General features: G+C 38.1%; 1 protein-coding gene across 4 annotated transcripts in view; it reads left to right on the plus strand.

Annotated features, from left to right (window-relative positions):
- dock1 (dedicator of cytokinesis 1) overlaps positions 1 to 25,775 on the plus strand; it is a 203,708-nt gene that overhangs the window by 39,914 nt on the left and 138,019 nt on the right. For 2 of the 4 annotated variants that reach the window (XM_079595675.1, XM_079595674.1), the window contains exons 12-22: positions 2,017 to 2,096; positions 3,790 to 3,915; positions 4,984 to 5,108; positions 6,640 to 6,738; positions 7,186 to 7,258; positions 10,507 to 10,610; positions 11,486 to 11,666; positions 17,443 to 17,540; positions 22,710 to 22,799; positions 23,612 to 23,712; positions 23,810 to 23,938. In XM_079595675.1, coding sequence (XP_079451801.1) covers positions 2,017 to 2,096; positions 3,790 to 3,915; positions 4,984 to 5,108; positions 6,640 to 6,738; positions 7,186 to 7,258; positions 10,507 to 10,610; positions 11,486 to 11,666; positions 17,443 to 17,540; positions 22,710 to 22,799; positions 23,612 to 23,712; positions 23,810 to 23,938 — 1,206 coding nt within the window. Of the gene's footprint in view, positions 1 to 1,956; positions 2,097 to 3,789; positions 3,916 to 4,983; positions 5,109 to 6,639; positions 6,739 to 7,185; positions 7,259 to 10,506; positions 10,611 to 11,485; positions 11,667 to 17,442; positions 17,541 to 22,709; positions 22,800 to 23,611; positions 23,713 to 23,809; positions 23,939 to 25,775 lie in introns of all 4 variants that reach the window. The other 2 variants (XM_079595673.1, XM_079595672.1) reach the window with 1 other exon arrangement.

The raw sequence follows: 25,775 nt of genomic DNA on the forward strand, positions 1-25,775 counted from the left end.
TTTAAACCAATAGTCGTCTAATCACACGTTTATGATATCAATTTAATTATTTAAATCGGAGAATAGATGAGTTTCGGGGCTGAGGAATAATAGCTTATGATATGTAACATTGCTAACATTGTTCTAGATTACAGAGAAATATCAAACCATAATACTGACTGGGAAAAAATTATTATGAATGTGTTGGGAAAAAAACCTGGAAGCAGACTGTCTGAACATTTGAATAATTTATTAATAAACTTTGGTGTCGGCTGCAAAGCTGAAGTTGTCGATGCTGATTCATCATTTCCGCAGTATGGACGCGCATATAAAGAGAAATGGACGTTTTATATAGATTACGTAATCAGAGAATAATTGATTTCGATTTGAACTAGTTCATTTAAAAGTAGACATATTTTTCATGTCTGTGAGGCAAGTATACACTTAGTACACTCTTATCTGTATCCAACATTTTTGCATTTTAAGTTCTTTATGCTATTATCAGGATAAAAAAAGCTAGTGATTTGGACGGGGCCTCCGGGTTAGTGAGTAAGGTAGTTTATGAGGTATTGTGTAGTCATACCTTTTATAAGAAGGTTAATTTGAGTGTAAGTTTGTCTGTGTCTGTTTTCCTGATCTCTGCTGTATCATCTCAATGCTCTGTGTATTTATTCTTTGAAAACAACACTTTACACACACTCTTATTCTGTAGGAGAATAAGCCATACGTGCCTCACATTCTGTCACTGAATAAGACTACACTTCAGTCTTTCTCTGCTTTGCCACTCTCACAGTCTAGCTGGGTCCCTCGCTCACTCGCTCGCTCACTCGCTCTCAATCACTCGCTCACTCTCACTCACTCACTCACTCACTCACTCACTCACTCACTCACTCACTCACTCACTCACTCACTCACTCACTCACTCACTCACTCACTCACTCACTCACTCACTCACTCACTCACTCACTCACTCACTCACTCACTCACTCACTCACTCACTCTAACGGAGCCTCATAAGTGACTGAAGTAAATTAGCCAGATAATTATTATAAATATATTTTAATTAATATATTATATAAAAAAATAATTATTCATAATATTAATTTTACGTTATTATATAATAATATTAATAACACTAATAATAACAACAATAATGTTCTGCATTTTATTAACTTAAATTAAATCATTTTACAATATAATACTACTACTAATAAAACATTTTCCAGGTGATCATACATTAATTTAATTATATAATTAAACATTAATTTATTAATAATAATAATATGGCTGATATTTATAATAACTTATTATTTGAATTAAATTGAATATTTCTTTTTTGTCTTTCTTTTTGTTATATTACAAAGAAAAATTTAATATAATAGACTATTTAATATTGTCATTATTATGTTGTATTATATCAAATATAAATACAAATGTATTTTTTTTTAAATACATTTATTTGAATTTATAATTTCATTAATTTAATTTATTAATATTCATTTAGCTTGTCCTCTGTTTTGGATGTTTTTTTTACTATAACGGAGGCACATTAAATGGTATCATAACTTTACTGCCTTTTAGTTGAGATCTGTCATGCCTTTAACATGCAGTCTAGATAGGCAGCCTACTATGTTGTGAAGCAGAGCTAGTGTGTATTTTTAGACTCATCTGTGTTTGGGTGAGATGGAGGGTCATCTCTTAAATTACAGCCTCTCTTTGTGTCTCTCCTGTCACCCATCCCGCATTACTGTTTGCTAACAAAATGGCTTTTGTCCCTGTCATGGTATCGGTATCACTGTTTGGTGTCTCTCTCCCTCTCACTTTCTTCATCCATCTCTTCTCTTTCTTTTTCTTCTGCTCATGTCCACCCTGATCTGGCTCTCTGTGGCTACTACTCTTCTCCTCTCTTTCTCTTCCTTCTCTCTCTCTCTCTCTCTCCTCTCCGTTGGCGTGTTGCCTGTCGTGTGTGAACTCCAGGCTAGCGTTGGATGACGCCATTCGCCACAGGCAGCTGAACATCTCCCGTTTTTCACCCAGGGTGGCGGGCGAGAACGACTTCCTTCAGACAGTCATCAACAAGGTCATCGCTGCCAAAGAGGTCAATCACAAAGGTCAAGGTAAATGTCACTGGGCCCAAAGCCTGCACTGGGGTGAACATTATACTAAGGCCCTATGATTTCCATGACGCAGCACATTTAGTTGAAGAATTGTTACACTTTTATTTGCTTGCATTTTAAAAGATTAATTAAAATAATATGTTATGCCTTCATATGGTTACCACCCTTTTTGATAATAAATTTGTATTGAATCAAAAATCTGAAAAATAAAATAAAACGGGCAACACAGAATATATATAAAAAAACATGTCATAGGGCTCTATTATTGTAATTTAATTTTTTTTTAATTAAATTATATAAATTAAAATTTTAGTTGAATCAATTCAATTGATCATACTTGCTTTTTGAGTAATATGTTTTAATTGTACCACTAAAATGAAGAATTTCTGATTTCATAGGGTCCTAAAAATTTATTTTTTGTTAAACCGTTAATTAATTGTTGTTAAATTGTATAAGTTTTATGTTTTTAATGTAATGTAACCATTAAAACAGAATCAAGAATAATTCAAAGAGAAAAAATATTGAATTTGGGGAAAAATAAATAATGTTTTATAGGTCTCTACATTACCCAAGGTTTTCTCATATGCCGTATCTTAACCTACAGTAACTGGTACAAAATTATATCTTTATATGGTAAAGGAATACTTCTGGTATGAAACGAAGCTGGGATGGTTATTTGACTGGTGTTATTGAACTGCGGTTTAATTATGTGGCCTAGTATAAGTTTGAGAAGTTAAAAATACGGGATTTTAAAAACTGATCTGTGGAGATTGAGACCGAGCTTGTCCCAGATATGATCAAACTGTGTGTCAGAGTTCCTGCCAGGAGAGTTTCACAATCTAAAGACGACTGAATCGTACAAAAGACACAGTTATTGAGCAACATTAATTGAAGTTGAATGGGGTTTATCAAGCATGAGAATTAGTTCATGCCAAGGAGAATATGTTACAACACAAGGTCTGTCTGGATGCACTGGTGTCAGATAACATCACAATCCATCTTCACAAATACAATCCAGTCTTCCTGTGATTCATCAGAGACTAGCACGATAAATACATTAATTTATTTTACATATGCTATATGTATACTTAAAATGTAGACGTTCATTTAGTTTATAGTTTTTCATTAGGGAATGACATTTATTTTGCATTACAGTAATGAATCTTGAGGATGAAATATGCTTAATTGTCATTTAAAGCAATGTAACATGCAAAAACATAAAAAACATCAAAATGGTCATCATCATAACAAAATATAATTGTAGTTTTTTTTTCTCCTTTTGAATTTGAGGTGAAGTATGACCAAATTTTTTTTCTTTATTGGGTTTTATAAGCATCCGCATTTCATTCATCGATATTCATAACAGCTCACGTTATTTGCTCAGATTGCTTCATTTAGTCTTTAATGTTGTGTTATAAAATATTCAAAGCACAATCCAATAATCTCTGCACCTACACATTAAATAACAGTCGCTCTGCCTCCTGCAGGGTGTTTTCTCAGCCATTAAACTAATCCGGTGTTCTTAATTATTTTTTGTACATCATTAATAATGAGATTTAATATTAAGTTCCTGTAAGCTGTTAAGCACAAATGGGAAGTGTGTTTGTGTGTCTGTCCTGGAGACTGTGTGTGTGTGAGAGAGAGAGCGTGTGTATGTGCGCATTTAATTCCACTCTTTTCCTTTGGTCCTCAGGTTTGTGGGTTACACTGAAGTTGCTTCCAGGTGATATTCATCAGATCCGTAAAGATTTCCCTCACCTGGTTGACCGTTCCACCGCTGTCGCTCGCAAAATGGGCTTCCCAGAAATCATCATGCCAGGTATCCATCATCAAAGTGTAGCTTCTGTGGATTTATTTACATTACATCATGGAAAACATTTGTAAATAAGAGAAAATGCAAGATTGACAAAAGTCGCGTTTCCATTACAGATTTGCGCCAAACTTTTGCGGGGTTTTTTTCTCCCTCTGAAACGCCATTTCCATTAACCGATGTTATGCGGCTAAACCGTAATTGTTTTCCTCGCGCGATAATTCATTCCAAAAATCATGGCAACGGATGTTGGTAGGTTTATGTATATCCCAGCCACCGCACTAGCCATTATTATTATTTGAAGGAGACGTGTGTGTGTTATCTAATCATTAATGGCAAGGAAAGACACTACTTAGCCTACTTGTGAGTGTTTCTGTGTTTCTCCCTCATTTCTGCTTCGAGGTCTTGATTGTGGCATTTCTTTGTTGTTTAGAATCCAGTATTTCTGTAATTCTCTTGTCTTTTTATGAATTTAATAATGAACTCTGTCTCGTATTCTGTCCAAACACACTGCGTCATCTACGTCATCTATGTTTCCATTGCAGTTTTGCTAAATATTTATTTTTCGAATTGCCTGAAAAACCACGTCATGCGAGCGTAGAAACTTTTTTGAGATAAATGGGAGTTTATGCGAAATTGATGTGTTTCCATTGGGCATATTTTCAATTCGCAATTTCAATTTGCGCAATTTGAAGGGTAATGGAAACGTGGCTAATGAGAAGTCCACTCAGACCATTAATGAAAACTAAGCTGCCGAAGTAACTTGTTAAGAACTTGTCATGATGCAAATTAGCATATGACTAACCATATGTTAGGGACGTTATCCCTCTCAGGGTTTCTCACATTTTGGCTGTTATTGATACTCATGGACAGGAATAGTCAAGAAAAACTCATTTAGTTTACTTTTTACTTGAGAATAAAATAAGAGTAAGCAACCACCCAAATGATGACCTTTGAATGATCAAGCACCACTTGTTTTAGCTACTTATGTGCATTTTCTTACAAAAGTGTAAGATTTTTGACCATGTATTGAGTGTGTTAATAATTGAAAATGAGACGGTGTGCATATTTTTGCAGGTGATGTTCGTAATGACATTTACGTGACACTGGTTCAGGGGGATTTTGATAAAGGCAGTAAGACGACACCCAAGAACGTGGAGGTCACCATGTCTGTACACGATGAAGATGGAAAGAAACTCGAGGTAATGTGTGTGAGAAAAGCATTTTAATGAATAATCCAGATTCAATATTACTGAAGCTCAGTCGATAGCATTTTTAGGGATAATGTTGATTACTGTAGAAAATCATTAAATTGCACGTCGGAAGGAAAGATTTAGACATTTTCAAGTAATATGCATATGAACTTTTAAAACTGAACCCCCCCCTTTCAACATATAACTATATATAAATGTTAAAAAGTAAAGGGCCTAAAATTGAACCCTGGGGGACACCAGTAGGGACAGAGCCAATCTCAGACCTGAAACCACTCATAAAACATTGCTTTCATAGTGTAAACGCTCATGTGGCCGAATGCGTTCGAATGGCGCAAAATACTGTCTTCTCTCCGCATACTGACTTCATGCATAAACATTACGGGAAGCCAGGTGGGATTTAAACGTTGTCTGTTGAAGACCCAGGTTTGGTTTGAAGACGAAAAACGTACCAAGCACAATGTTCTCTCACTATTCCTGATTTCGAACACTTACTCAATGTTTGGTGTGATCTTGCTGCTATGAGAGCAGAGTTCATATGTAAATTGTGCTGGCTTATTTGGTCCATTAGATTGAAAGATCTGTAAAAACCCATACATTAACCCACCCATAGACCCTCACCTCGTAGAAATCAGGACAGAAGTGGTTGGAAGTGGACAAAAGAGATGTATTAAATACCAGGTGTATACAGGAATGTGTCTCCCTCGTCTACTTGTGGTCCAATCGACCAAAACGCACCTTAATATCCGCTGTAAACGGGGCCAGAAACACCAAAGACATTTTCAAGACGGTTGAGTAAAAGGTTGTGATTAACAGTATTGAAACTAAGGTTAAGGATGGAGAGACAACCAGAATCTGATGCTATGAACAGATCATTGTTGACCTTGACCACAACTGTTACACTAGTACATATTTGTTTTTTTTTTGTTTCTTTTTTTGTTTATTTCCACCCTTCCATCCCTGCTTTGTGCTTTTTTACTGGCCACATAATTGTTCTTTCTCGCATACAGTCAGTCCCTCTCGCCCAGTCCCTGCGCCTGTAGAGCGGCTGGTCACTTATTGCTCATATTGGTGCCTGTCAGCTGTAGCATGTGTGTGTTTGTCAGGCTTTGACAGGCCATGTGTGAGTGCATGTGTGTTGAATGCCTGACCCTGACTGTGTGCAATGGTAACAATAAAAAAAAAAACTTTTTTAAATTTTTTTTTTGCTCATTAGACCATATAGGCTCCTTATGTTTTCCAGTAGGTAGAATAAAACCTTGTCCTTTAATATTTCATATCTCAGATCTGTCACTTCTGATCTCAATTAGCTTCTGAATTTGGTAGGGAGTCAGATTAAATTAAATTCTGTGCTACAATTAGTGTTTTACTGGCTGGTGTAAATGCACAATGACGAAGTGATCAACGTAATGGCCTTTGGTCCCTCCTTTTTAAATGGCTGTTTCTAAAAAAATTATCTAAAAAACGAGAAATGCAAACACTCAAATACACTCTACATTTGGTTTTCTTCTTTTCCATCTAGAACGTGATCTTCCCTGGTGCAGGAGATGAAGGCATTCTGGAGTATAAATCAGTCATCTACTACCAGGTCAAGCAGCCACGCTGGTTTGAAACCTTCAAGGTGAGCGTCACTTATACTGTCACATCTAACGTGTGCTAAAATAAGATCAGATTAATTCATTTGACTTGCCCAAGTGTCAAAATACAAATGTATTCTGGGAATTTTCAGGTGTGCAATTTAGAATCCATGTTGGGATTTTCACTATCTTTAGTGGAGGTTAATAAATGCACAAAATGCCATATATTAACATTTATAATTGGAAAAAATTCATGATTTGACCCCTTTTAAATGTTTAAAATCTCATAAATAGAAATTGCACAATAAAGATGAAAGTTCAACGTAAAGGTCACAGTAACTGCACCCTGCTTAAGTGTCTGTTTTAATCCACATTTATGTCTCTTATTAATATTCAAGACCTTTTAAGGTTTCCCCCCTGCCCTAGTTTCTTTCTAAGCACATCTTATGTATGTGTGAGATCCATCTTGTTTGTGAATTTGTTTGTTGCAGGTTGCGATCCCGATTGAAGATGTCAACAGGAGTCACCTGCGATTCACGTTCAAACACAGATCGTCTCAGGACTGTAAGTTCAGCACACGTTCACAGTTTACATGCGAGTGCTTTCAGAGCTGTTTAACCAGCGTGTGGCTTACCCGCTGCCTGGAAATTCACTCTAGTAAAGTTGAAGTGTGGTTGAGGTCACAGCGTGTGCTTGACAGAAGCACATTCCGCCGGTGGTGTCGTGCTGCAGACCTCTTTAAATGTTCTCCAGCATACTTTTCCTTTCTCAGTGGGTTATTAAAATAACTTTTGACTATGACCGAGCCATTTGCATCTGAATGAGTTTGCTATTATTGAGTAGGCTGTTAAGTGTGCATTTGTGGTGCTCCGCTTTACTGTTGCTCATCTGTAGTCTGGTGATCAAATAACTAAATCTACAGAGTTTTGGACCGATGCACAGCTCATCTCTTACCATTAGTTCAACAGAGATGGAATTATACCTCGAATCTTCCTAGCAACCACATTCTGAACACAGCAGATACTGCATAGCAACACCCTGAGAAACTACTCAGAATGCTCAAGCAACTCCGTAGATTCACTTAAAATCTTGAATTTTATTTTTGTTGTTTTTTATTTTTTGTTGTATTTTTATTTTTTTCTATCTTTTATATAAATTTTATTATTATTTAATTTTTTTTTTTAAACCTTTTAATTATTTTTTTTAATGAATTTTTCATTTGTGAACAACCAGAGATTAGAAATAAAATATTGTTATTTTATTTTTGTTTTAATTTAATTTTAATTTTATTTATAATTGTATTTTATTTATAATTGTATTTTATTTAAATTATTATTATTATTTTTTTACTGACCGTTACAAATTATTTTAAGTATCTGAAAACTGGCTTTTTTATTGTTTTTAATTGGTAAACAACTAGAGACTAAAACTATAAAACAAAATAAAAATAAGAAGTAAAAGACAGAATTGCTGCACTTTAAATCCATTATATCAAATAATCTATTAATAATTTATGTGCACATACTGTACTGTCAATATATACAATCATACAAGGCCTATTTGATTTGTGTTCATCTTTGAGCTTAACTTTTTAGTGGCAAATATTGGTTTAAAACAAAAAACCTTATTAACAGCATACCAGAGCCCAAGCAACCCCCCAGAATTCCCTAGCAACCACATAGCAGCACATTATATTTTGAATACTCTATTAACCACATGAAACGTAATGGCAACCAGCCAGAACGCCCAAGTGTTGTCGAATGCCACTCATAATTTCTTCAGAAGATGTAAAAAACTGGTTTATTGTGCAGCTCTGAAGTAGTTTTCTAGCTGTTTGTTTGTTTGTGTGTTTTGCTGAGAGGGAGTTTGTGAATCATATTGGCAGTGAGTACGAGCATGTTTGAGAATCCTGGAAGGTTGTTTATGGGCCAAGAGGCGTCTGGCGTACGGCTGCGGTCATCACACTTAGCTGTGTGTGTTCAACCTTATCCTGGCAGCCGCGTCTCTCCATCTGCCCACCACATGTTGCCACGGCAGCGCCAGGATGAGAGGGGCGGGGTTTGTTGTCAGGCACTGGTTGCCAGGCGCTGGGCGGAGGATGTAAAACGAATAATTTAGCGCAGACAAGCGTCTCGTCAGCTGATCTGATAATAAACACTATGACAGTAAGAGGGTCTCGAAGTTGCACACATTGACTGCTGATCTCAGCACAGTTGTTGTCTAGAAGTGCTGAAATGTCACATTTTTAAACAAGTTGTCAATCTGAAGATTATTTTTATGGCAGGTCTGGACTGGGTTAGTGCAACTCATAAGGATTTACTGTTCAAAAATTTAAGTTTGAAGGTTTTTTTGACAGTAAAGTTCTGTTAAACTTTTTGTTTATCAAAGAATCCTGAAACAAAATCCACAAACATATGAAGAAACAGAACTGTTGTTTCTTGAGCAGTAAATCAGCAAAAACAAAACAACAACATTACAATTGATATCCACTTCAGATCAATTCAGATTTAGTTAATTCGATTTCCATGATTAACAAGCATTGAAATGCTGGCATTCGTATCAGATTCTGATTCACTTCAGAATCATATTAAGATCAGTCCAATTTAAAGGAGTATCCACGGTCAATTGTGTTTCGAAACCCTGACATTTCAGTTCAGTTTATAGTGATTCCTGTGATCATCTGAGCTTTTAAACACTGGCATTAAAATCCGTTTTCTCAAACAGATTGATGCTGACAGGCAGTCAAATGTCAGGGAGAATCAGATGTCGGGATCTTCATCCCTGTCGTACCCCACATGTCTGCCTGTCTGTTTCTTTCTTTCTGATTCAATTTTGAATGTAAAAACATGAACAATCTCATCTCCTCCTGGTTGATTCTGTCTGTTACTGCCAGAGGCTCTCTGCGGTGTAGGCCTGGTTCCCTCAATCCTTCTGTCCTGGTACTGCAGTGATGATGATGATGATGGTCATCTCATGACCTTTCACCCTCTCTGACTCTCTGTCCTCTGTCAGCAGGCGCTGTGTTGGCTCTGATGCAGACGGTTTTGAGTTGGGAGATTCAAGTGTTTGTGTGGATTTTCTTAGGTTGATGTTGACATTTCCATTTTGGGATGAAGTACGGGATGTTTCTTTTCTGTCAGAGAACAGAGACACTGCTGGATCTCTAGATGAAGCACACAGGCTCTCAGAGGTGTTGTCTGACTGAAATATGCTAGAGATGGTTAGAGTCACGCTGATCTTGAGCGCTATCAGATTCTGTTTGATATAGTTGTCGATGTTATGAAAAGAGAATAAGGAATAAGTTTAGGTTCAGTTTAGATTAAGTTGCAAATTAAAAACTTGTATATCATTTACATTTATTCTAAGTCTTATTGCAAAACATTTAACTGTAGCTGAATACCATGAACAAAAGGTTTATAAATAGCATAGCAAAAACAACTACCCCAACTAATATACATTTCAAGCATTATTAAAGACAAGTAAAAACTTAGGAATAAAAAAACAAATTAGCAATCTGTAAATAAATAATAAATAAACTTTTTTAGGATTTTCAGGTGCAGAAACTGTAAAATAACACTGCACTTTATAAATAAAATGTACATTACTAATGTAGTTACAGAAGTTATGCAGTCAAGAACAGCGACTTGTTGTCTTTTGTCGTTTGATTAACGTTTTAGAGACGGCAGGGATATTGGGCTGCTGTCACTTTAAGAGCTGCACGGATCTAATATACTGTTACATGTGTTTTCTTTGTCAACGGTTTACATCCACCTAAGACATAACCGACTGTGTGCAATGTTCTTTCTCTGCAGGCAAGGACAAATCTGAGAAGAACTTTGCTCTGTCGTTTGTTAAGCTGATGAGGTATGACGGCACGACGCTGAGGGACGGAGAACACGATCTCGTCGTCTATAAGGTGAAACTAGCACAATCGCCACGGTCTACAGTGCTGTACACACACACACACACACACACACACACACACACACACACACACACACACACACACACACACACACACACACACACACACACACACACACACACACACACACGCGCGCATACAGAGATGTGAGTTGTGTACTGATGCTGCCTGTCCTCGATTGTCTCATTTAACCTTTGACCCCACATCACAATGTAATCATTATGCAATTAAACTTTGTTCATGTATTCAATCTATTCACATCTGCATATTAAATAGCTTCATTAATGCACAATGTCGCCTGGTCGAATCCTTTCTGAGTTATGAAAATTAACCCTCATACAAATCATTGCTTTACCACTGATGTGAAATCGGTTCTGAATGCTTGAGCAAATCTTTCACTGTAAAAGTAGAATCAAATGTATTAAAAAAACAGTAACACTAGTTTATTGTCCAATTCTTACTACAAACTATACGGTATCTTATTAGCATGCATATTACTAGGATATTGGCTGCTTATTAGTAATGCCTTATTCTGCATTCCCATATTCTACATTCCTTAATCATATCCAATACCTAAACTTAAAAACTACCTTACTAACTATTAATAAGCTGTAGTTAGGAGTTTATTGAGGCAAAAGTCGTAATTAATAGTTAGTTAATAGAGAGAATTGGGCCCTAAACTAAAGTGTGACCAAAACGACAAACAGAAGAAAACATTTTTTTAGTTTGTCCAAACATGACAAACACTTGTCCCAACAAGCCTAAAGAATGTGTTTACTGACTGACAGCTGTCAATTATTGAAGGCATTCTTCAGACTTGTGCAAAGAGGTGTTGTACTCATGATTATGTGTTTCTCTATTTGTAGGCAGAAGCCAAGAAATTGGAGGACTCCTCCATGTACCTGAGCTTGGTCTCCACCAAACCAGAGATGGAGGAAAGAAACCCCTCGTCAGGGAAGAACACGCAGAATCTCGGCAGCTTCAGCATCAGCAAAGACTCGTTTCAGATCTCCACGCTGGTGTGCTCCACCAAACTCACACAGAACGGTGAGACGTGCATCATTTCCCAATCCGCTCTCCCCATCATTTCCTCTCATTTCTCTACACTTCTATCAAATAGAATAACTAGTGCTGACAAGTCAGTGTTTGCAACCATTTGACTGCAGTAATGTGACATATTTCTGACTAAAACACCATTTTAAAAGTTTCTGACTTAATCAAATAATTGATTCAATTGTGAAAACTGGTTCCTGTATATCACAGGTACTTGAAAATAAGTGCTTTCTAATGTCAACCAGTGTTATTTTAGAATCATTGAGATACTATTGGAGTCTATATATATATATATATATATATATTATTAAATATAATACATATTATAACATTTAAACTATAAATATTATATTAGGGGGTAAATTATAATAACTTGGATGTCAACTGAAGTATTCAAGTACATTTTTATAAAGATTTCAAAAACAATATTTTCATTTAGAATCAGACAGAATGATCAGAAATGTCTAACAAGTAAAGAGGGCAAGTTCTGATTTCACGTTGACATCTGTATGTTTTCTGATTTGAAGACGAGCTGTGAGGAATTGGAGATGCGGGAAGATTATTACAGTCGGGTCACATACAGGATGCAGTGAAGTCCACTGCAGTCCTGACGCAATCGCTCCTTTACTCCCTCCTCTCCTCTTTAAGCATGTGTTTGTTGCTCTATGAATCTTACAGAAACTGCGTACCCATCAGCCTTTGGTCATGGTGTAGCGGCAGGCATGAATATGTACAGTGGACAGGTTCATGACTGGAGAGCTCTGCGGTTAGTAAATCTGATGAGCAAGTTTGAAATACTGCGGGAGCTTAAAATCAGAGATAGATGTCGCAGGGGGAGCATAGAGTCGTCTACGTGTAGGCCAATGAAAATAAATGATACAGGATAAAAGAAAGAAATGAGTCCAGTGTTTCCTTCATCGATTCATCTACAGTGCCATAGCAAACAAAGTTATATTGCATCCGAGTGGTGAGCTTGCAGTCTAAATTGATAGTGATAAACCAGGTTAACACAACAAAATGCGAAGACAATAAATACAATTTTTAATGTAGTTTTCTTCTAGTGGCAAATGATTCATTTGATCAGTTTGTCAGTGAATCTTTCAGGAAGACTCACAGGTATTGAACCAGTCTGATGAATATCTGAGCGGTGATGTGTATTTTTGAGCGTCCCTGATTCAACATTTGCATGTGTTTGGGGGCGGGGCTACATGTTTATCCAACCAATGGCAGACAGAGGATATGTTTGGGAAACCTGAAATTATGCAGATTCATTTAGTGATGCAGACACATTTTGACTTTAAAATGTCACAATAATAGTATAATTTTTTTATAGACATTTTTGAAACATTATACATGTCTTTACTGTCACTTTTGATCAATTGAATGCATCCTTGCTGAATAAAAGTATTCATTTATTTAAAATCATACTGACCCCATTTTGGAACTATGTATGGAAGGGGTTTCATAGAAAGTTTAAGTTGCCTGATTACTTTTTTGAGCATGTTTGAATGAATGATAGTGCCTCAGTCTGCTCTGATAGACATGTTGTAAAGGACTCTTGATTCAGATACATGCGTCTGCTGAGTGATTCAGGGTCAAACGCGGCCTGAATGCAGAGCAGCCAAGCGTTAGTGATGCCACCATTAAGATTGAGATGCGTGAAGTCACATCAGAGAGCATGCTGGGCCTGCGACTGCACAGATGAAGACAAAATATACGTGCGAGGGTGAGATGGAGTGAAGTCGGCTTCAGAAATAGCCACGGTTAGTGCATGTGCTTCAGACCAGAGCAGGTATGAGGAGGAGACGGGCCACTGGCTGAAATATGAGTGAGCATACGTGCAGCGTTCATTACGAATGGATGTCCTGACTTTTAGAATAAATGCTTGAGTAAATGCTAAATTCAAGATGTGAACTCTTTATGGCGTGTTTGGACAGACGTCCCTGTTTTTCTGTTGTTGGTGTCCTGTCCCCGACTGGAGCTGTCCCCATTTTACAGCACATTCACAATAAAAGCTAGTAGAAATGAGATCCTATTATAGGTATCAATTTATTTCATTATTATAAATATATGTTCATTTAAGGTTTAGTAATTCCATTGTGTTTTAGTTTTTTTTTTATATGACTGTTTATTCTTTTATTAATTTTATGGTAGTGTTTTAGTTATTTTAAATTAAATAAGAATTTTTTTATTTAACGTTTATTTTATTTCTAAGACACACACACACACACACACACACACACACACACACACACACACACACACACACGCAAAATATGGCTAATTATGGAGATTAAATATCCTTTTCTAAAAGCACAAACATAAAATTTAAATGAAAATATTAAATTAGAAATATTTGTTGTACAGTTTTATTATTCATATGTTCTCATTTATTTTGTAACCTGTTTTTGTGAAATCTTAATATAATTTAGCTTTTTACAATTGGTGCTATTTACTATTTTTAATAGTTTGATTTTTGGTGAATTGTATTAAAACCAGTAAAAGGTAGTTTGACCCACTGGGATCATATAATGAATAATAATAATATGGAACCAACAACAATAAAAAAAATGGAAAGCATACGAAAATATAGTGTCCTTTTTTAATTTAATAAGCGATATTTCACTGATATTTTGACCACTGATCCAGTAAATGTTTCTCTTCTCTTTTGTCACTGTTAAGTAGTGATAAATAAGTGCACTATCATTAAACTTTGCAACAGTTCCTGATCTTTGATGTAAATCAGCTTGTGCTCCTGAGACACTTTGAGACACTCAAAAGCGGAGCTAGCAAACACTTGACTGCCGTCAGAATGCCAAGATGTTTTCTGCTCTAATTTCAAAGCTCCCCTGCTACACGAAGACACAAGCGGCGAGAACCATTGATACGCCTCACGCTATGCAGTGTGCATGTGCAATCTGAGAGCTTTATAGGCCATCTTTATCCCCGCCGGACAACAAAATAATTCCTCTCACATAGCGTTACGAGGCCGTCCGTGCTTGCGAATTGATTACAGAGGTGCTAATGACTTGCGTGACTATTAGCGTGTGGTTTTACGCGACCCCTGAGCCACGGGGCCAGTTTAGACGGAGCTTTAATGAAGACCTTTGTCAAAAATCTCAGTTCGGCAGGTAGCAGATGAGGTAATGAGGTCGCTAAGGATTCGTCAGATGGAAGACATTAGCATATAAACACAGGTTTTGATTGTTGTAGGCCACAAAAGCTCTTTTCCCCCTGTGAGGCCTTGTCCATCAATGCCGACTTTGTTTTCTTTTTATATCACATTAAATGTTGAAAAAGCTAGGCTCTTAATATCATATCGAGCCACAGAATCCCGTTGTTCTGCCAACTATTTCTGGTTTCTGCATCATCGCAGGTAGAAATCAATAGGAAATGCTGAACGTGCGTTTTATGGTGGCTGTTTGTTTTTTTGTCCTGGTTTGTGAAGTAAACTTCCTAGACGACTGAAGAGCATTCTGATCACAGAAACCTTTCTCGACCAATAAGAGCGAGGGATGAGTCTTTTTTAAAATAAAGAATGGCAGCACCGCTCACTTTTCCAATGGCCTGACAGCTCTTTCTGTCTCCGAGTCTTATTAAACCCACAGGCTGGGGTTGTAAATGTTGGGATCTTTAACTCTCTGAAACGTCTCTCCCACACAGCCACACTTCCTGCTGATGTGATATGAAATATGATGATATGAAATCTCAGTCTCTGCTGTTCTTCTGCGCATATCCTCTTCTGTATTTTATTACGCAGCACACTGGACTTTATTCTGATTGGGCAATTGTGGCAGAATATATTTGTTTAATTAATGCTTAATTGATCATTATCCAGCTTGTGTCAGGATCCGGATTGCCTGTTTGGCTTTATGATGTTATAAAGACTGGTTTACTGTACATTGAAAATACTTCATATTAAATATTAATTGACCCTTCGCTAAGCCACGCCCGAAAACCGCCACTGGCCAATCGTGGCTTAGCAACCGTAACTAGGCGCGGGAGGTCTGGCAAGCTTTCGAGCGAGGGAAACATGCCGAAGCGTTGTACGTATAGATTGTGCAAATCTGATACCCGACCGGTATCCTAAAAGTTTGGACGGTGGGGTAGAATTTTTTTCCTTCCAGAAACCTAAAAGCCAAGGGGAGAAATGCCGGGCGTGTATTAAGCAGTGTGGGACGCCCCATTCACAACTAAATGTCCACAGGATTAACAAAAACATATTGCTTGGAAATAATGATGGTTCTTTGTTCATAATGCATATATTTGAACGTAAAATAAGACGATTAAAGGCAAGATGGAGGCTCACTGACATACTTTAAAATATATTTCAGCATTTTGTTAATCGACGACCTGAGTAACTTTAAGGTTACGTTACCCCAATCCGATCGCGGCTCTCCCGGTGTTAGTATTATTCCACAAGATTTATGGATAAGCTGTTTGATTTATAATTATTTTATTATAATTTATTTTCACATTTCACTTACACTGCTGTGCATGAACAGCTGTTCCTCAATTTGTGTGTTCCCCATTTGAATGCTCGGCGAATGAGGCGGCTGCTTGCGCTGGGACTAACGCTAAGCCTAGTTAGGCTTTAGCTTCAATTTTGATGAAATTATTCTCTAATCGGTTGCATATTATTTTGTGGATATATCCCTCGAATGTACACTGCAGTCCCTTTTGTCTTGCTCTCTCAGATATTGTACTCACTTGCTCTCACCTGTACGCCAAAAATGACTAATTATCTCCTTGGGAATGTTTGACACCGCTGCATACACACTCTAATAGACGTGCCAGGCGTGAAAGCTTGCCAGGCGTAGCAACAGTAACTAAGGAGGGCGGGGCTTAGCGAAGGGTCAATTGGCCAAGACAATGTAAAATGTAGGCTTCCTGTTTGATTGTTTTTTAAATTACATTTTATAGATTAAAATAATGGTTGAGTAATTGTATTTAGTTTTCGTTATAAATTATACATTTAGAAAATATATTACTCTCATTATCATTTAACATTTAATACTATTTAATAAAGCAGTTCTATATAAATGACTAAATTATTGGTAATTGTATTTATAAATTATATAATAGTAATAAGAAACGATAATTTAGATGGTTTGTGTCAATCTCTCTCTATGACAGCCCTTCAAAACACAATCCCTTGTCTCGTCACGTTACGTAACTTCAGGTCACCGCACTTGTTCTCGAATGCTTGCTGGAATGCCTCATTTCAGGTTAAAAAGTCAGTCACTCCTGTTGCCATGACGATCACCATGGGAGCTGCTCAAACGGTGTTGAGAGTTCCCAAGGGAACCATATGAACTGTGCAACTCTCCATATCTCATACAGGTGCCAAGCGGCACAATCCACATGAGTCTTTCCCAGTGCGTCATCGCTTTAACGGCTTATTCCTGTGTGATTCAACCAGTAAAGGGAGGCAAATTAAGAATAATTTAAAGAGCATTTGTGACCTCATGAATCATTACGGGTCATTCCCTCTGGCTAGTCTATGAACTCTGATTGATAAACTGCTTTATAGGTTCATATTTGCCCAGATTTCCATTTTCTTCTATCATTTTGCAACAACAACAACAACAACCTTTAACCGTGGTAGAATCAATTTTACCTAAAGCCTGTCGTGGCTTATGGCTCTATCAGCCAGGCTGAGAGCTCATGTTATTCATATGTCTGTTTGGGCTCTATGTACTAATGAATGTTTAATGTCCAGGTTAGAGAGGTGAGTGTGCTAATGCTGTTTTTCTTCGGTCTCCTGTAGTTGATCTCCTGGGGCTTCTGAAGTGGAGGGCCAACACCAGTTTACTACAGAAAAACCTGCGTCACTTGATGAAAGTGGAAGGAGGGGAGGTGGTAAAGGTGTGTATAAAGCCTCTGACGGAAAGAAAAAAGCAGTGCTTGAAGTGGGGCGGTACTCACCGGTACGCAGTACCGACACTTCTACATTTTACTCTTAAGCGTACCTGCACTTTTTCTTGCATACCTCTACTTCTCGCATGTAGCCGGTACTCTACCACTGACAGAAAAAGCGTTACGGCCGTTACAAACCGCAAGCGTGAGCAGCGTGTATTTTTTTCGGCGTGCATGTTAATGAGTGCATTCACACTGAGAGGAACAGCGCAGCGTGTCAAGCAGGAGCGTCGCGTGAGCAACAGTGAAGCGGCGGTTTCGGCGCCGAGTCTATTTTTGCTGCGATGCTCAATTAAAGTAAAAGCACACTTTTGAACTGTGGAGTAGGCTACGTCACAAAGAACTGGAGTAGGCTACGTCAGAAAAGAAAAGAAAGACTCAAAAATATTTATAGAAAATGTACCCATTTAACCTTGTTTTTATTTTTTTAGTTTGGGTGAAAGTAGTGTTTTATAAAAAAAAAAACTAGTCTGAATACACACGCACACGCGCGCACACATGACTTGTTTAAATACATTTATGTTGTTAATAAATAACAATACATTGTTGTTGTACCAGCAATATCTCCAAGTTTTGTTTTTCACTGTAGAAATCTCAAATGTCATGACTTGCCAATGCAAGAGACTGAGAGTACCGGCACCTTTCCCCCCACTTCAAGCACTTCAAACTCACAGCTTTCATTCAGACTGCCGTCTGGATTCATGCAGAAATGACGTACTACTGACGTAAAATGCTACTAATGTAAACGTTTGAAGTTTGTGTGGAGACTTGCGCTTTTATTTATGATATGAAATTATGAATGAACTCTCTGCTGTACTTCAAAAGCTTTTTGCTTATTAGTGTTTTTTTTTTGTTTTTTTGTTTTTAAGGCAACCAGCAAAAAATGCTGGGATATTTATAGAAATGGCATTTCCGAAAGTGTGTTTTCAGTATGGTGTGTGCTCGGGTCTGTGAAATTATAGAAATGCTGTGTATGGATAGCACATGTTTATATTGCAATGTCCTTGCTTTTTGCACTCAACAGCAAACATAATGTACGAACAGTTGTAGTCTGATTTCAACAAATTACTCTGAATGGGCCAGAAAGCACCATGAATCAGTCTCAGTTACCACTTTGACTCACTCAAGTCACTCAAAAAAAATCACTCACTCAAAGTCACTCACTCGATTCAATGCATATTGCTTTATTGGCATGACATACTTATGTACATATTGCCATATAATTGCACAAAGCATAAACAAAATCAAACAAACAAAAACATACATAAAATGCATTCATGTATATTTATTTATACGTATATCATTAGTTCTGCTTTCTCACTCAAGTCACTCGCTGGCTCGCTCACTCACACACTCGCTGGCTCGCTCGCTCACTCACTCACTCGCACGCTCACTCACTCACTCGCTCACTCACTCGTCACTCACTCACTCGCTTACTCACTCGCTTACTCACTCGCTTACTTGCTCACTCACTCGTCACTCACTCACTCACTCGCTCAGCACTCGCTCACTCACTCGTTCGCTGACTTGCTCACTCACTCACTCACTCACTCACTCACTCACTCACTCACTCACTCACTCACTCACTCACTCACTCACTCACTCACTCACTCACTCACTCACTCACTCACTCACTCATCACTCACTCACTCGCTGGCTCACTCGCTGGCTCACTCACTCACTCATCACTCACTCACTCACTCACTCGCATGCTCGCTCACTCACTCACTCGCTGGCTCACTCACTCACTCATCACTCACTCACTCGCATGCTCACTCACTCACTCACTCGCTGACTCACTCACTCACTCATCACTCACTCACTCACTCGCATGCTCACTCACTCGCTGACTCACTCACTCACTCATCACTCACTCACTCACTCGCATGCTCACTCACTCGCTGGCTCACTCACTCACTCATCACTCACTCACTCGCATGCTCACTCACTCACTCGCTGGCTCGCTCACTCACTCACTCACTCGCTGGCTCACTCGCTCGCTCACTCACTCGCTGGCTCACTCACTCGCTGGCTCACTCACTCACTCGCTGACTAACTCACTCACTCACTCACTCACTCACTCACTCACTCACTCACTCACTCACTCACTCACTCACTCACTCACTCACTCACTCACTCACTCACTCACTCACTCACTCGCTGGCTCACTCACTCACTCACTGGCTCACTCGCTGGCTCACTCACTCGCTGGCTCACTCACTCGCTGGCTCACTCACTCGCTGGCTCACTCACTCGCTGGCTCACTCACTCGCTGGCTCACTCACTCGCTGGCTCACTCACTCGCTGGCTCACTCACTCGCTGGCTCACTCACTCGCTGGCTCACTCACTCGCTGGCTCACTCACTCGCTGGCTCACTCACTCGCTGGCTCACTCGCTGGCTCACTCACTCGCTGGCTCACTCGCTGGCTCACTCACTCGCTGGCTCACTCGCTGGCTCACTCGCTGGCTCACTCGCTGGCTCACTCACTCGCTGGCTCACTCGCTGGCTCACTCGCTGGCTCACTCGCTGGCTCACTCGCTCGCTCACTCACTCGCTCGCTCGCTCGCTCGCTCACTCACTCGCTCGCTCACTCGCTCGCTCACTCACTCAAAGATGAGGCTGAGCTCAGTTGATTTCCGTGAGCTTTTCCCTCATGGATCATGCGTTTGAATGCCAGTTTGCTCCTGAAAGCGTTGTTTCTGTGAAGGCAAACACACTCGGGCTGTCAGCGGCTTCGAGAGAGAAAGATGGAGGCAGAGACATTCTGTGCTGTAAATGTCCCCTCAACCTCCCTGTAACACATTTTGCAGCCTTTCTGCCATGTCATAAAAATAAAAAACGTCCAGCCAGAACGATAGTGGCAGGATAGTGGCACAGTCCGTATATCACTGGGTTACTTTCTTAGGGTGTTCACAGTTGTAGTTTGGTCCCGACCAAAGAAAAAACATTTAGTCTTGGTCCGCTTGGCGTTCACATTGGCATTTTAACACCGAACCTAAAGATACCGAACCTTAGGGATATGTTCACAACCTGATTCTCCGGCCTTTTTTATGTATATTTCACGACAGAACTTACCAAACATCCAAAACTATGCTGTGTTCTGGGCTAAATGCACTCGTATGTCCGTAGCCTATTATTTTGATCAACTGAGAACTCGTGAAGAGCTTTTAAATTGTGTAAAAGAGTCAAAACAGCGGCAGAAATCACACAAACAAACACAGAAGTATGTTCTGGCAGGTTTCATCCTCTAAATGGCACACAACAAATAATCCAGGCGTAAAAGCTTTTCTTAAATGTTGTTGTGTCCTTGGATCATTCCTGCAGATGTTGTCTCCAGTGCGTTTAGTGAAGTGAGTGATGTGTGCCATGGGGTAGATTTTGAAGAAAGCGCCGTCAGGAGAACGAAGACGATCCCACGGCATTATTACGTCCTCTTCGCAGCTTTCATGCGGCATGTCCGCACTGTCCGCAGAAATTCAATTTCAAACTTGGCAGTTATAGGAAGGTGTTTTAGCACACAGCGTGAGGAAAGTACATAATCATGTTGAGTGGGACGCCTGCTGGAAACATTAAGGGAGGTCTTTCTCTTATTCTCTGTAGTGAGGGGGGAATTATTCACTTTGTTTCTGGACAATAAATGGCCTGCTGTGTGATCAGTGTGTGCGGTTGAGAAACACTCACAGGATCACCTACAATTACAGTGTGTGATCTCCATATTAACAGTTGTTTGAATTAACAGCATCAGGCCACCCAACGACAACTCTCATATATTTAACCAGACCTGAGACTTCAATAGCTTTATAAAAAAATAGAATAGGAAATATTGTGGGCCTGGTCCCAAATATTGTATTTACACACACACACACTCACACTCACACTCACACTCACTCACACACACACACACACACACACACACACACACACACACACACACACACACACACACACACACACACACACACACACACACACACACACACACACACACACACACACACACACACACACACACACACACACACACAAAACAAGGCCCAACAACAGATAAATTACAATATTTCCTTTATACCGGTATATATTTTTATATATAATAATATTTTTTTAATAAAACACACACAATTCTTTTTGATTCTCATTACTAGTGTTAATTATCGACTCCCTTCCGTAATTTGTTCACATTTCCATAACCAAAGCATACTTCTTCTTCACAGAAAGAACCTGTTCATGTTATAATCTCATCGGTTTCCTGTCCTTTTCATTAGAATAATTCTCCCACTCTTCCTCCATCACCTGCACTTTTTTTGATTGCTTTCTGAGTTATGCGTCCACCTTATGTGAGCGGTGGCATCTTTAACATGCCGAATCTCATCTCACACTGAAGACAGATTTATGAGCGCTATAGACTTTCGTCGTCCTGTGTCTGTTGCGACTTGTTCTGTTCTGAATACACGCAGCACCTTCAGTGCCGTTAGTGTGAGCGTTTATTTATTCCCCTCAAGGGCACATTCTTCCTCTTCCTTGCAGCGATCGTAACCACTGGCCATGTAGCAGATGAGCCAAACACTGCGCTGAAACACACACACGCGCGCTCAGAGAATATCAGCATTGAAATGTTTCACACTGAACTAGTTACTGAAGTGTCTCTGCGATTTGTATTTACATTGTGCTTATAAAAAGATCACTCTCTTGAAACCTTGACTTATTACAACCTTGATTTATTATAACTGTTATAATTGAGAACCTGCCATTTTCTGAATGCTCTGACTTTGCTCGCTTTCATTTCACTGAATGCATCATCCTTTTATCCACGTAATATCAGTATTATTGCACAGAGTGAATGAACATGTTGTTTCAGGTTCTGAATTATAGGCCTGTAGTTTTGAAAGTTCAGGTTCTGAATTATAGGCCTCAGATCCTATAGGTGGATCTGAGCTGTCGTGATGTCCTTGCTCGACTGGTGTTGAGCATCAGCTGAATGACAGCGCACATTAAAGTGGATTAGATTGAGAGTCCATGAAGCTGACAGCATATCGGTTTCCACTGTAAAAGCACAGACACACACCCGTACTGTGATGGTCAATTTCGCCTGGTCATCTGTGTGTGTTTGTGTGTTCAGTTTCTGCAGGACACTTTGGACGCCCTCTTCAACATCATGATGGAGAACTCAGACAGTGAAACGTTTGACACTCTTGTGTTTGATGCTCTGGTAAGATCGTCGTAGTCTGTGCTTCCATCAAATATGCACAAAATAATCTAAAAATGAAGTATGGACATTATTTAAATCCTTAAATCTTACAACCTGGGTGACTTTCTTTTTATACATAAATCTATTTTTTATAATATGATATCTGAATATATTATAATAATGATAACAAAATGCTGTTATTAGAAGAGATATTATTAGTATTATTAATAGCCGTGTTTCTTTCCTGTTGCCCTAACATGTGATATTTTATTTGGTTTAAATGGTAAGATTTATATAGGTAGGTATGTCTACATATTTTAACATCTCATTTTAAATTATATTAATATTGTAATGTTTTATAAATGGAAAAAAAGTGTTATTAGCACTTATATTAAAATTTCATTAGTACTGATTCATTTTTATTTCATTATATTTAATGATTTCTGAATAATTGTAAGAATACAAATTATATTTTTGTTACTTTTTATATTTATATTTTAATTCAAATGCTTTTTTACCCCCCCCCCCTCCCCAAAGTATTTAATGTTTTAGTTTTTAAATAATAGGAAAATATATATTTGCATAATGTTAACAACTCAGCCCGATTCTATGGTGTAATGCTAAATCATATTACTATTTTTTATAAATTGCAATAACATATTATCATTACTTCTACTAAACATTAATTTGTTTAATGTTTAATAATAATTCATTTGAAAGGTAATATTTTTTTTTTATATTTAATATTACTACTTTAATATGCACGTTTGTTTATTTTCCAACTTTTTTTTTTTTTTTTTTAAACAAACCTCTCTTTTTTCTGGTTCTGAAAGGTCTTCATTATTGGACTGATCGCAGACAGGAAGTTCCATCATTTCAATCCGGTTCTGGAGACCTACATCCGCCAGCACTTCAGCGCCACCCTTGCTTACACGTGAGCGGGACAAAAAAATGAATGCTTCTGTCACTGTGTTGGTATGTGCTCTGTTTTTATTTATAACACTGTGTGTGTGTGTGTGTATATTTTTCAGAAAGCTGGCAAAAGTCCTGAAGAACTATGTGGATAATGCGGAGAAGCTCGCGGAGAAGCTGCTGAAAGCTCTGAAGGCTTTGGATTACATCTTCAAATTCATCGTGAGGTCCCGGGTTCTCTTCAACCAGTACGTACTTCCTTCACATTCGTATCTTTTGTTCATCCTACATCTGAGTTTTAAGCGTATCACACCCAAATCCGTGAAGTTTTATTTGTAGTCTGAATTAGGGAATCAAGGGGAGGTTGGTAAGCTTCAGCAGTAAATACTAAAGCATCATTTCCACTGGTGGCCATTAAGAAATATAATGAAAATTTAGTGATTTTTATTTTGGTTCCTGCAAAAAATGACGTTCAGTTCAACATGTTTAATATAATACTATATATTAGGGCTTCATGATCTATCGAAATCTATCGAAATGTGCAATTATCAAATAAAAAAAGCTGTGATTTAATTAAATAAATAAATATACTACATACTACAATGTATACTACTACTTTATTTTTTTTGAAGTTGCAATTAGATTTTTTCCTCAGATCATGTAGCCCAACTACATATATTGTGCATTAGTAGACAAGTGAAAAAAGCAAAAATAATAAATGATGTAATAATATATAAAAGATAACATAAACAAAAAAAAATATTTTATTTTTCTTTAATCCTCCCTTGTCTGACTTCTGCTACTCTGAGCAATGCCTGAACTTTGTATTCTGAGCACTTCTTGTTTTGTTTATGACTCGCTTGCTTTAGTCCTCAGTTGTAAGTCGCTTTGGATAAAAGCGTCTGCTAAATGACTAAATGTAAATGATGGCATATCCAACAGATACTCAAACTTTGTTTTATTTCCTCCTCCTTAAAATCAGTTTCCCAGCCAATAAGCTGCAGTTAAGGCTAAGAAATGTGACCGCCTGATTTAGTGGGCAGATCTGAAATGCCACACCTTTATCAAACTGAAGTGCCCTTGTCTCCTGACGGATGTGAGGATGTGTGTGTGAGGCAGGAAGTGGAAGAGCCAGCGGTGCTGATTTAGGGAGACGGAGGACATGTTGAGTAATGACTCGGCCTAAATTAAGTTCAGCGCTGGTGATTAGCTTGTTGTCTGCGGGTGAAGTATATGATGGTGTCTCTCAGGCTCCCTCAACTACCTGAAGGTTCAGAGCACCTGACACCACAGAGCGCTGTGAAAGACACTAATGAGGACAGTCTGATCTGATTTACTCTGCTTCTCGCTCACAGGCTTAACCTGCTCGCGGTGTTCACGAATTCATGAACCCGACCGATCCGCCAGACAGGGCTTCAGACTGCAATGAATATGATGAGAAATATGACAAAACATAAATAATTAGGATATGATTGAGTAGCTATTGGTGTCAGACCGTAAAACTGGGGTCAAATATTAATCAATTTCAATGTTTGCTGCAGCCCTGTTCAACTTTTTTTTAAAAGGTGATTTAAATCAGCGTAAATTATTTATTTTGAATCCTGATTTAAATCAATAACTTATGATTTTGATGTATTTTTTTTCATAACAATTAAGCATATTTATCTCAACATCATCTCATTACTGTAATTAATATGATTTTTGAAATAAAATGAGCATTAACTACAAGACATTCTACCATGATATCTACTTACAATAGTACTTACATTTATGTTGTTTTATTACAACGAGTTTATAATTTTTTCATGTTTTTGTAGTTTTGCAAAACATTTTTTGGATTTTGGGATGAAATATGACCTTGGCACTTATTTATGATTTTACGGTGAAATATGACCTCAGCATTTCTTTAAATTTTTTGTGAGATTTGTTTTTAAACTTTAAAAATAATGCAGTTCTGCCATATGTCCCCTGTATTGTTGTAATGTATGAGTATAAAGCACTTCAAGATAATTAATGGTCAATTGGAGCGTGAAGAATATTTCAATATATTTGACGGGCCATTAGTTAAGTGTGTGTATGTGTGTT

Source organism: Phoxinus phoxinus (assembly GCF_949152265.1).
Source record: "Phoxinus phoxinus genome assembly, chromosome: 21".
Classification (NCBI taxonomy): Eukaryota; Metazoa; Chordata; class Actinopteri; order Cypriniformes; family Leuciscidae; genus Phoxinus; species Phoxinus phoxinus.